This window comes from Sus scrofa, chromosome 1 (assembly GCF_054392235.1).
Source record: "Sus scrofa isolate SSC_HxYL_T2T_F1_AM1 chromosome 1, Sscrofa_HxYL_maternal_Yorkshire_Landrace_v2.0, whole genome shotgun sequence".
In the NCBI taxonomy this organism is placed as follows: Eukaryota; Metazoa; Chordata; class Mammalia; order Artiodactyla; family Suidae; genus Sus; species Sus scrofa.
Window position 1 is genome coordinate 58,458,034 of NC_139383.1, and position 12,025 is coordinate 58,470,058.

At 44.7% G+C, this 12,025-nt stretch overlaps 1 protein-coding gene across 1 annotated transcript in view; it reads left to right on the top strand.

Moving 5' to 3' along the window:
- LOC102157779 (uncharacterized) overlaps positions 1-11,272 on the top strand; it is a 169,766-nt gene extending 158,494 nt beyond the window's left edge. The window contains exons 5-6 of the mRNA XM_085013037.1: positions 8,828-9,020; positions 11,185-11,272. Coding sequence (XP_084869163.1) covers positions 8,828-9,020; positions 11,185-11,194 — 203 coding nt within the window. The 3' untranslated portion in view covers positions 11,195-11,272. The remainder of the gene's footprint in view (positions 1-8,827; positions 9,021-11,184) is intronic.
- Positions 11,273-12,025: the final 753 nt, after the last annotated feature.

Genomic DNA, 12,025 nt, shown 5'->3' on the forward strand with positions numbered 1-12,025 from the left:
ATGGATGGGACTGGACCCCTGGCATGCCACTTCCTGAGCAAAACTGCCCTGTAACTTGATACAGGAGTTGCTGTTAAGCGCTCCCCAGTTGGCCATCCAACCTAGAGAGCAAGGCTGTGGCAGGCAAGCCTCCCCAGCCAGGAACAGGATGTGTGACAGGCCCCTGAGACAGAGCAGGATGTTGACAGGGTCACTTCCTGCCGAGGAGAGTCACCTTGTGAGACTGAGCACGAGCTCTGGGCCACCTCAGGCCTTGGAAGTTTCCTAGGACACATTTTTGTTTTATATGCATATATTTACACATATGTGTCTGTGTGTAGTTTTTCCTTCTTCTCTTTCACACCTCGGACTTGGACTTGGTGGTGAGAAGAAAGGCTTGTGTGACCCAGAATGTATGAACAGTGCATGTGAGAGCTCCCTGGGTCCAGAGACAGAGAGGATCCGGAGAGGGTCCAGGCAGCTGGGGTGGACACACAGAAAATCATGGAATTCCACGGTCCATTCCCAGAGAAAGGAGATAGAAACATGGAACACAGGAAGTTCCTGTGGTGGGCCAGTGGGTTAAGAACCTGACTATTACGTACGTAGGGTTGATCCCTGGCCTCACTCGGTGGGTTAAGGATCTGGCATTGCCGTGAGCTGTGGTGTAGGTCGCAGACACGGCTTGGATCCCGCGTTGCTGTGGCTCTGGCGTAGGCTGGCGGCTCCAGCTCTGATTGGATCCCTAGCCTGGGAACTTCTGTATGCCATGGGTGTGGCCCTAAAAAGAAAAAAAAAAAGAAACACGAGTGTAGCTGTGGAGGGCCTGGAGGCCGTCCATCCCATCCCAGTCTCTTGGCAGGCGAGGAAACTGATGCCCAGAGATGGTAAAGAGGAAACACCTCGTTCTTCTGCTGCTCAGTGACAGCAGATCAGACTCAAGCACATTTACCTGCCTAAAGACAGACTTCGAGGAATACAGAGTTAGGCAGACCTTTATTCTTGTTTTGTCATAAAGAACCAAGCTGTTACTGATTCCTCCAGATCGAACTCCAGTTGTTAGGACTCCCGTTATCCTTTCTGAACTGAAAAGGAGACTGATCTTCTATGTGTGGGGAAAGGCTGGTGCTGTTTGCCCTCAGGCTTTTTGTGATAAATCGCCTTCAAGTTTTATCCTCGAGGCCTTGGGAGTGGACTTAGGACTTGTGGTTCTGAGTTTTTCACTCTTGGTGACCTGGTATCCTTTTGGGAAACCCTAAGGGGGTGGATTGGCCTTAAGTACAACCTCTCAAAATGGCTTGAGGGACTGGTTTGGGGCCTGTCCAGGCTGCAGAGCTGAGACCTGTGGGAGCAGGAAACAAGCTTACAACCATGAATCTCTATCCTCGAAGGTTGTAAAACACGCCAGAGGATTTCTTCCCATTTTACAAGCCCACTGGGTCTATAGCTCCTGTGTTAACAGTTGGAAAAAAAAATTATATACAGGGAAATCTCCTTAATTGGGGCTAATAACAAGGAAACCATGCCTAAATTAGGAACAGAACTGATTTAAAGGGCAAGTTGAAATAAAAAGGAATTTAAAAAACGAAACCCCACCACTGTCCTCTGTATTTGCACCTTTGCTTTTATTTACTTTGGTTTGTTCGCACTGCAATGTGTGCAGCAGTAGACATAGAATGTTGGATACATGAAACAACATGTATCCTACACAACATGTATTATTGTGTTCTAAACCAATTTACCTGAGTAAAAAAGGATGTAAAAAATTTGGTAAACATGGTATCTGCAAAGAGCAATGTAGAGCAAAGTGCAATAAAGTGAGAAAAACCTCAAAGATGTACCTATAGTGAAATAAGGTAGGTACCAAAATCTTGTAAATAACATACCCAAGCCCTGGTGCACATACTATTCAGCAGAGGTTCATGAAGATGCTTGGTGTTGGGAGTTCCTGTTGTGGCACAGGGAAAATGAATCTAGCTAGTATCCATGAGGATGCAGGTTTGCTCGCTGGCCTCAATCAGTGGGCTAAGGATCCGGTGTTGCCGTTGCTGTGAGCTGTGGTGCAGGTCACAGAAGTGTCTTGGATCCCACGTTGTTGTGGCCGTGCTGTAGGCCGGCAGCTGCTGCTCTCATTGGACACCTAGCCTGGCAACTCCTATAGGCCGCAGGTGTGGCTCTAAAAAGAAGAAAAAAAAAGGGTTGGTATCAAATGTTTGAAGTTCAGGTGTGCAGAAATGCTGAAGAGCCCGTGTTCTCAAATAGTGATAAAAGACCTCTTTGGAGTTCCTGTTGTGGTGCAGCGGAAACAAATCTGACTAGGAACCATGAGGTCGTGCATTCGATCCCTGGCCTCGCTCAGTGGGTTAGGGATCCGGCGTTGCCGTGAGCTGTGATGTAGGTTGCAGACGCGGCTCGGATCTGGCGTGGCTGTGGCTGTGGTGTAGGCCGACAGCTGTAGCTCTGATTCGACCCTAGCCTGGGAACCTCCATATGCCGCGGGTGTGGCCCTAAAAAAAAAAAAAAAGACAAAAGACACACACACACAAAGACCTCTTCACTCTTACGAATTAAAGAGTAAATTATGGGGTGATTTTTTATTCCTCTAGATGGATCTGTGAAGTAGGATATCAGAACCCCTGGATCCTTCTCACAGTGGGTGGGGATGTTAAAAGAGAATTCACATGATCTCCATCATCGGAGACCCCTTTGCTTCTCACACCGAGGCTGACCTAGGAAATGAGTCTTTTCTATGGAAAAGGGAAAAAAAAATTAGAGATCCTCTTAGAAAATAAATGGATGGAATAATCAAGGAAGCCACACTTGTGAACTCTGCCTTGGACTTAGTTTTCAAAACCCTGGATTGATTGAAGGCAGTACCTTCCCCTAAGGAGTCAGATTGAAAAATGATAAATCTGGAGAGCTTCTAAAGCAAAAATAATGCCTCGATTTTTCCATCAGCAAAGGAAAGTCAGTGGATTTCTCCCCTCTCCCCCAACCCTGCCATGCTCCTCCCTCCTCCCCTTCTGATTTTTCCTGTGAGCCAGGAGGTGAGCAGGACTCTGGGGCTGCCCCCTAGCTCCCTGCCTCCGCCATCTCAGCCAAATACTCCTAAGAGGCGTCTGTCCCCATTATCACCCTTGTCTAAAACTGCTATGTTTTGTGAGAATATTGTTTTAAAAATAGTTTGCTCTAGAAGAGATATTGGCCTTTTTCGAAAACTGCTTCTGGCATGAACCAGATATTCTGTGACTCCAAGCTCTTTGAGAAAGCAGCGTGTATCGAAAGCCGGCAGTAAAAGCGACGGTTGCTAAGGGAACAATTGAATTGCTGACACAGAGACGGAGGATGGGACTGAAACTCTTTTTTTCTTCTCCTGCCACACGGAAAAGAAAGCAGATGAGTCAGAGGGAATGGTGGACGGTCCTTTTGGCCTGTTAAGAAAGTTAAAAGGCCAGAATTGCCTATTAGCCTGACAGGGGAGTCTGGTGATGGTTAAGGTTGAGAAGAGCTGAGAGCAGCTGGAAAGTTGGGGATAAGTCGGTGAGGCTGAAACTGTGAGTCAGAGTGAGCTGAAAAGAAAAAAGCCACCTACTAGTGACACTCACGTTAGGCTGCAGTGGATGACAATGTGTGGAAGGCTCTTAATCATATGCAGATATATTTCTTTGAACACCATCTCCTGAATACTTTGAATTAAAAAAAATTTTTGTTACATTGATTTCGATTTTTTTTTAATTCATTCATTCACTTGTACCATTCTGTTGCCATTTTTGAGATCCCGCTGTTTGATTAAATACTTCTTTTGGAGGCATAAATTATATACTTTAAAATTCAACCATTGTAGCTTTGTAGTTTAATAATTTTTAAAGTAACTTTACAGAGTTATGAACTGGAACACTTCCATCGCAACATGAAGTTCCTTTTTGTCTCTTCATAGTCAATCCTGCTCCCAGCCACAGGCAACTACTGAGTTTTATGTCTCTATAGATTTGCCTAGAAATTTTATCTAAATGGAATCATATGATCTGTGGTCTTTCGTGTCTGGGTTATTTCATTTCACATAGTGTCTTTGAAATTCATCCATGTTGTACCATATCGAAGTAGCTGATTCTTTTTTTGTTTGTTTTTTTTAGGGCCGCACCTGCCGCTCATGGAAGTTCCCAGGCTAGGGGTCGAACTGGAGCTGCAGCTGGCGGCCTACACTATAGCCACGGCAACACCAGATCCGAGCCTCATCTACGACCTACCCACAGCTCATGGTGACGCCAGCTCCCTGGCCCACTGAGCAAGGCCAGGGATTGAACCTTCGTCCTTGTGGATGCTAGTCAGATTCATTTCTGCTGAGCCACGACGGGAACTCTCAGCTCATTCTTTTTTTTTAATAACATTTCATTGTATAGCTGTATCACATTTTGTTTATCCACTCACCAGTGGGCGGACATTTGGTTTGTTTCTAACTTAGGGCAATTCTGAATGATGCTGCCATGAACATTCATGTACAAGTCTTTGTGTGGACATATGTCTTCCTTTCTCTTGGGCACAAACCTAGGAGCAGAATTACTAGATCATATGGTAAGTATATGTTTAACTTTTTAAGAAACTGCCGAACTGTTTCCCAAGTGGCTTTACCCTTTTACACTCTCATCGCCAGTACATCAGGGTTCCAGTTTCCCTACATCCTCTGTCTGCATTTGGTATTGTCAGTCTTTTGATTATGGCCATAGTAATGGGTGGGCTGTAGTATCTCGTTGTAATTTTCAGTGGCATTTCCCCAATGACTAATGATGTTGAGTGTTTTTTCTTGTCCTAAATATTTATTAGGGAAAAAAATATTTGAAATAATAGTATTTTGAGCAGGAAATATGAAAACCAAAAAATGATGGACTCTGGCCCATGTCCAAACATTCTCCATCAGAGTTGCTAGGACAGTGTTTCTCAGTGCAGACTACTCGCATCACAATCACCCAGAGTTTGTGTTAAAAATGCGCATGACTCCCTAGCCTGCAGATTCTACATCTGGGTAAGGGTTCCAGACACTACACCATTCCCTATCCCCAACACTGGGTGATTCTTATACACACTGGAGTTTGAGAGCTTCCACCCTAAACCCAAGGTGCCTTTGCTCACCTGGTGACCATTACACTGACGGCAGGTTCAGAAATCCCTACTGCCTGAGGTCCCCATCGTGGCGCAGTGGAAAATGAATCTGACTAGGAACCATGGGTTGCGGGTTCGATCCCTGGCCTTGTTCAGTGGGTTAAAGATATGGTGTTGCCGTGAGCTATGGTTCGGATCCCACATTGCTGTGGCTGTGGCTGTGGCTGTGGCTAGCAGCTGTAGCTCCAATATGACCCCTAGCCTAGCAACCTCCATATGCCACAGGAGGTAGCCCTAAAAAACAAAACAAAACAAAAAAAGAAAGAAAGAAACGAGTACCTCTGGAAGAAACCTTGGCCCCAAGTATGGTGAACTCAGTGTATAAATCTTCAGGAAAATGAACTTCCTGACTCTAGACTTCTTCTGCTGGAAATAGAAAAATTAGAATTCAGCAGATATCTATCTGCTGTATGCTGTATATAATCTTTGCATGCTGTTATTAGGCAAACAATTGTAAGAATCTGGTTCCCACCTCCTTTATAAAGTGGACTGGAAGATACGAGAGTGCATGTGGGCTCAGTGGGTGGAGCTCAAATATGAAAAACGGTCTCCATCAAATTCATGAAAACATTAGCCAGTTTTGACAAGGATAACTCTGTTTTACTATAATTTCCAAAAGAAAGGCCTTTTTTTTTTCTTGGTCTTTTGTCTTTTTAGGGTCACACCCTCGACATATGGAGGTTCCCAGGCTAGGGGTCGAATCAGCTGCTGGCCTATGCCACAGCCACAGCCAAGCCAGATCTGAGCCTCATCTGCGACCTACAGTCACAGCTTACAGCAACAACCGGATCCTTAACCCACTGAGCGAGGCCAGAGATCGAAACCGTGTCCTCATGGATACTAGTCAGATTTGTTTCCACTGAGCCACGATGGGAACTCCCAAAAGAAAGGCTTTAACTTTATCATTGGGTCAAATGAAAACTCACCACTAGATGGTTCCCGTCCTTCCTCTCAGGATGGTGAGTCTGGTGGTCCAGGATTGTGCAAGTGTCTTAATCAATGTCACCAGCTCCTCAGATATCCACCTGTTAAGGATGACTGACCAAAAAAATTTAAATACTGCCTTTGGACCCAGGGTCCGTTATCATCACTAGGATATGCTTCAGGCATAAGTTTGTAAGCACTGTTGTTTACAACACCCCCAAAATAAGAATCCAAAAGGCCATAGCCATGCCAGGCTTTGGCAGGATATTTCACTTAACAAGGAAAGTTTAGGTCTCAAAGGGACACATTCTTTGTACACCATGAGGATGACTTATTATTATTTTTTTTTCTTTTTAGGGCTGTACCTATGGCACATGGAAGTTATCAGGCTAGGGGTCAAATCAGACCTGCAGCTGTCGGCCTAAACGACAACCACAGCAACGCAGGATCCGAGCTGCATCTGCAACCTACACCACAGCTCATGGCAATGCTGGATCCTTAATCCACTGAGTGAGGCCGGGGATGAAACCCGCATCCTCATGGACACTATGTTGGGTTCTTAACCCACTGAGCCACAGTGGAATTCCACAAGGATGGCTTAAAGCAGAAAATGTTAATAAAACCGGTAGAAAAGGGGTCAAAGATCTTAAAGTGAAGGTGGATCTGATGGTGTGGAATCTTACCAAGATGCTGCTTTTCTTTCCATAAAGGAAAAGCTAAAATGGAAATCTTCCCATTTGAACTTCAAACTAGTTTTAAATACTTTAGGGGAAAAAAATCTACACACACAACAAACCTCCCACTTAGACACCCTCCCACTGGCTGGTAATTCTCTCTGAATAGTTTGTGGGCAGCACCCCGGCAGTCGGGACATCATTGTGCTACTCTCCCTGTCTCTGGGGACATTCAAAATACGCACGTATGACGGCAGGACTCATCTTTGTGGGATCCTTTCCCTCCAAGTGGCGACTTGGAGACACTGTGAGGTGGAATTACTCTGGAGGAACCCAGAAATGCAAACATTTATGGAATTACTAGGCACAAATTACTTGGCAAGGCAAATTGGAGCAATTAGCCAACCTTTGTGACGAAGGAATGTTGAGCGTGAAACAACTTGAGAATGGAATAAAAATGGACCTATTATTCCTTGACTCAATTAAGTGCACATAATATAATTCAATATGCTTTTGCCAAACCATATATTTATCTGTGCTGTGTGAGCGTGAGGGTGAGGGTGGGGCTGCTTCTAAGAGCGATCCATTCACACCAGCCCAGCTCCTCCCCCACCTTGGAAGGGAAGAAACTAGTGGTTCCTTCAAACTGGATGAGAACGAGCCCCGTTGCATAATATCTTGTACACAAGAAAAATGATGCCAGTGACACTGAGTTCCTTTTTGTAATGGTTACAGATTTCTATAGGAATTAGTGATGCAGAAACAATGTGTGACTTTTTTTCCTCCCTCCAGATAAGCCCAAATTATAGACGTACTCTTCTCTGTATTCGCCCAGATGGTAAACTAGACTCATCGGTTGGAAAGGAGCTTTAAAATTGGCACACAGTTAGCATTTCTGTTCTACTCAAATAAAAATATCAAGAGGCCTGTCAATAATTTTATACTTCCAAGGACCAGGAAACCCTTTTCTACTTTGTCTATCCATGTTGTTTAAAAAATGTAACCCACGTGGCTATCATTAAGGACCATCGTCTAGGGGATGAATAAATAACCTGTGACTCGGGGCCACCATCAGAGCTTGAAGGGACTGGATGGGTGATCTGGGACACACTTCTCCCCTGCAGGTCTGGCAGACCCTCATCTTCGGACTCCTTGTCCAGGCCTGGCCCCCAAATCTCTCAGTTTCGAGTATGTGCCCAAAATGGCACCAGAGAGCTGGCCGCAGGCTGCACGGCCATCCCAGCCCCACCTCGTAGTTCAAAAGAGACTTCTTTGTGGAATTACTTTCTTCTGTCACCTCTTATTCTGTCTCTTTTGACCTCTACATTTTTTTTTTTCTTTGAGAGTCATCTTTGCTATAATGCAAATACTTGCTTTTATTCCACAAACACATTTTTCTGATTCCTGGAATATACTAGTTGGCAGTGTCTTGGCATTTATGTGTATAAAATTTCAACTTTGAATATTTTCTATGTTAGGACTCTTTTTTTTGGGGGGGGTAACTGCTAAATTTTGAAATAATTTCAGAATTTCCAAAAAGCTGCATGAATCGTACAAAGAATTCCTCCATAGCCTTTACCCAGATTCTCCAGTGGTTAACATTTCCTCACTTGCTTCATCATTCCGTCTCTGTGTAGATACAGATTTTCTGGGTTTTTTGTCTGAGCCATTTGAGAGGAAGCTGTAGCATGATGTCTCTTTACTCCTCCATCCTGCCGTGTGTCTCTTACTATGAAAAGTATTGCACTTCAGTGCTGAAAAAGGAAAAAGCAGATAAGCAAAAAGAAGGAAAGTAAAATCCATCTGGAATCTTGCTACCCAGAAATAAACATTTTGCTGGATATTCTTTCAGTCCTTTTCTTTGCATCTATTCGAATTTTTCACCCAAATGTGACACTCTACATACACTGTTAAGCCCGGCTGTTAGAGGCTACATAGCACAGCAGGAGAGCCCTGGTTCTGGAGTCAGCCTGGGCTCCAATCCTGGGGGGTACCACTTACTATCTGGATTCACTTCCTGCGGCTGCTGGAACAAATGACCACAAATGAGGTGGCTTAAAACATCAGACATTTATTCTTGCCTCGTTCAACAGGCCAGAAGTCTGAAATCGAAGTGTCAGCAGGGCTGGTTCCTCCTGGAGCTCTGAGGGAGAATCTGTCCCCAGATTTGGGTGGCTGCCAGCAACCCTTGGTCTCCTTCAGCGTGAGGACACCTCCATCCCTGCCTCTACCCTCACATGGACTCTATCCCGTGTCTGTGCGTCTCAGATCACTCTCTTTTCTCATGTAAGTATACCAGGGTGATCTCATCTTTAGATCCTTTGTGACCTTTTCAAAGACCCTATTTCTAAATAAGGTCACATTCTGAGGTTCCAAGTGGACATGAATTTGGCTGGGGGGACGGGGGCGCAGGGACACTATTTCTCTCACTACATTAGCACTATGTTCATGGATAAGGAATACTTCACCTCTCTGGGTGCAAGTTCCTGGGGTGTTTTAAGGACTAAATGTGATAACACACATAAAGCTAAGGCACAATACCTAGGACATCGTAAGTATTCAATAATTGCTAGTTATATATTATGACAAAAATATGATTATAACAGTTTATTCAGAATAACCTTTTGGCTATTTAGATTTTTTTCCCCTTTTTTGGTTATTATAGGAAGACTCAATAAATATCCTTGTGACTTTATTTTATTTTGGCCACGACCCTGGCATGCATAAATTCCCAGGCTAGGGATTGAACCCACGCCACAGCGGTAACAACACTGGATCCTTAACCTACTGAGCCACCAGGGAACTCTACTTGTGAGTTTGTTTTTGTGCAAATAATTCTACAGGTAGTTGTGGGTTTTGTTTTGTTTTTGTTTTTGATGTGTTTGTGGGAGAAGGTGAGCTCGATGTCTTACTCCTCTGCCATCTTGATCCCTCCAGCATGAGTCTGTTTTTGAAAATTTTTTTTTACATGTTCATGATTATTGCCTTAGCCGAAATTATTCATGGTTCACAAAATTCTAAGGCTTTCTGTGTCACGGTTCCTTTCTTGGACTGCGTGGTGTTATGATTGATTTCCATCATCCATTTGGGGAAATCGTCTTTTTGCACAGCTGTCTGGAGACTTATCTTAGTTTTCCCCAAATTACCATTCCTGGAGATACACACCATGAGGGAGATGGGACAATGCTGGTGCGTTTGTTCACGAGTGGGTCTCCAGCAGGGCCTGGGAGGGAGTGGAGCACAGCGGGATGGGGGTCCCGGGGCCAGGGCTGGGTGAGGGAGGGGAGGTTCTACATCGCAAACTCAGTCACTGGATTCTGCAAAGCAGTTTTGAACACTCAGGTAGACGGTAAACCACAGCAACCGTGGCAGGAAAACAGCCCACCACAAATAAAAGCCTGAAGCTCCAGCTGACACATCTTAATGAGAAATTGCTCAGCAGTTCAAACATTCTGGCTCAAAGCCTTCACCGCATGTTGAGGGACGGAGAAGCCATTTTTCCGGGGCAACCCTCCGGCCACAGGTGAGTCCAGCTCCTCCCTCCACCTCCTCCTGGGCACAGAGGTGAACTCAGAGGGGCAGGAAACAGAAAGGGCCTAGGCACCTGCTGCAGCCAGAGTGCTGGGTTTCCAATTTTAACCCTGCTCTTTATTATGTCAGAACACAGAGTGAGCCACACAGATGCACCTGCAAACCAGGTGAGAAATGAGGAGATGCACGCCCGTCCACTAAGACGCTGGCATTTGACAGTCTCCCCCGGAGCAAAAACACAAGCCTTTAGTCAGCTTCTTTTGACCACAGTTAGAAAATATCACCAGGGCAGGTGACCACAAATGGTATTTAAAAACAGCTTGAGGGTTTGAGGGGGACTAAGTCTGAGAACTACTCCCCCCACCACACACATGCAGGCCCAGCTTTTTTTCTTTTGATTGACATTCTTTTTTTTTTTTAAATAACGTTTGAACTAGTTCTCAAAAGTCATGAATTTGAAGGCGAGTGGGTCTAGCTGAAACATCTATATTTAGCTTTGCAACGGGCTTGTGAAAACTTGTTTTTATTTTGATTGTTGTGGGTTTGCACCCCTGGAGTTTCGTTTTGACTTTTCGGGTTAAATGAGTTTCAAAATGAAACTCATCCAATTGTCAAATTTTCCCCGTCGTTTTACTTTAAAAACTGGAGCCTCTCTTATTCCAGAGGTTCTGGCTCTTAGTTTCTCTTCTCCCTCCCAGTAGCAAGCTATCACCCACCTGCTTTGTGTTTACCGCCTCTTTTCTCTTCTTTTAATACCTTTAAAACAAAGAGCGGAGGCCAAGGGAACGCCCTTGGCTGAGGTGTCAAAAAAGCTGAGCTCATATTCTTGCTCTTGGGTGGCGAAGCAAATTTGGTCAGATCTGGGCTGGTGTCCCCTGGAGAAATAGGATGCAAATAAAATCTCTTCTCTCTGTTTTAGGGGGCTGTGACCAAAAATCCAAGTTGAACTTGACTGTCCATGAAGGAACAATATTCCTCCTAAGTAAAAGTTGCTGTTATTACATGGATGGATTTGTCACTGAAATGTTTTTTGTAAACATTTGAAGCCGGGCTTTGGAAATTGCAGAGTGAATTGCTGCTACCCCAGAAAGGTCCAGCCTCAGACAGGTACTCCGACTGGTGAAAGAAGAATGAATTCTGAAGCCAACTTGTGAAAAGATAATAAGGCAAATGAGTTGATCAACACTCTAAACCTTCTCTATTGCCATAATTTATTGGGATTACTTTTCTTTTTTTCTTCTTATGGCCATACTGGTGGCATATGGAAGTTCCCAGGCTAGGGGTCGAATTGGAGCTGCAGCTGAGGCCTGCACCACAGCCACAGCAATGCTGGATCCTTAACCCACTGAGCAAGGCCAGCAATCGAACCTGCAACCTCATGGTTTCCTAGTCGGATTTGTTTCCACTGAGCCACGATGGGAATTCCTGGGATTACTTTTCTAATGTCTGTTCCACTTTATACAAGATGGCTAATAAGCTCCAGCCATATTCTGCTTATATTAATGTCTTAGTGCTGCTATAAGACATCACCATAAACTGAGTGGCTTTAAGCTCAACACAAACTTATCATCTTCCAGTCCTGGAGGTCAGAAGTCTCAAAGTGGTTTTCCAGAGCAAAAATCAAGGTGTCAGCAGGGCTGTTGTCTTTCTGGAGGATCCAGAGGAGAATCTGTTTCTTGCCTTTTCCAGCTTCTGAAGGCTGCCTGCATTCCTTGCCTCATGACCATGCGTCACCGTGCCGCTCATAAGAACCTGGTTCA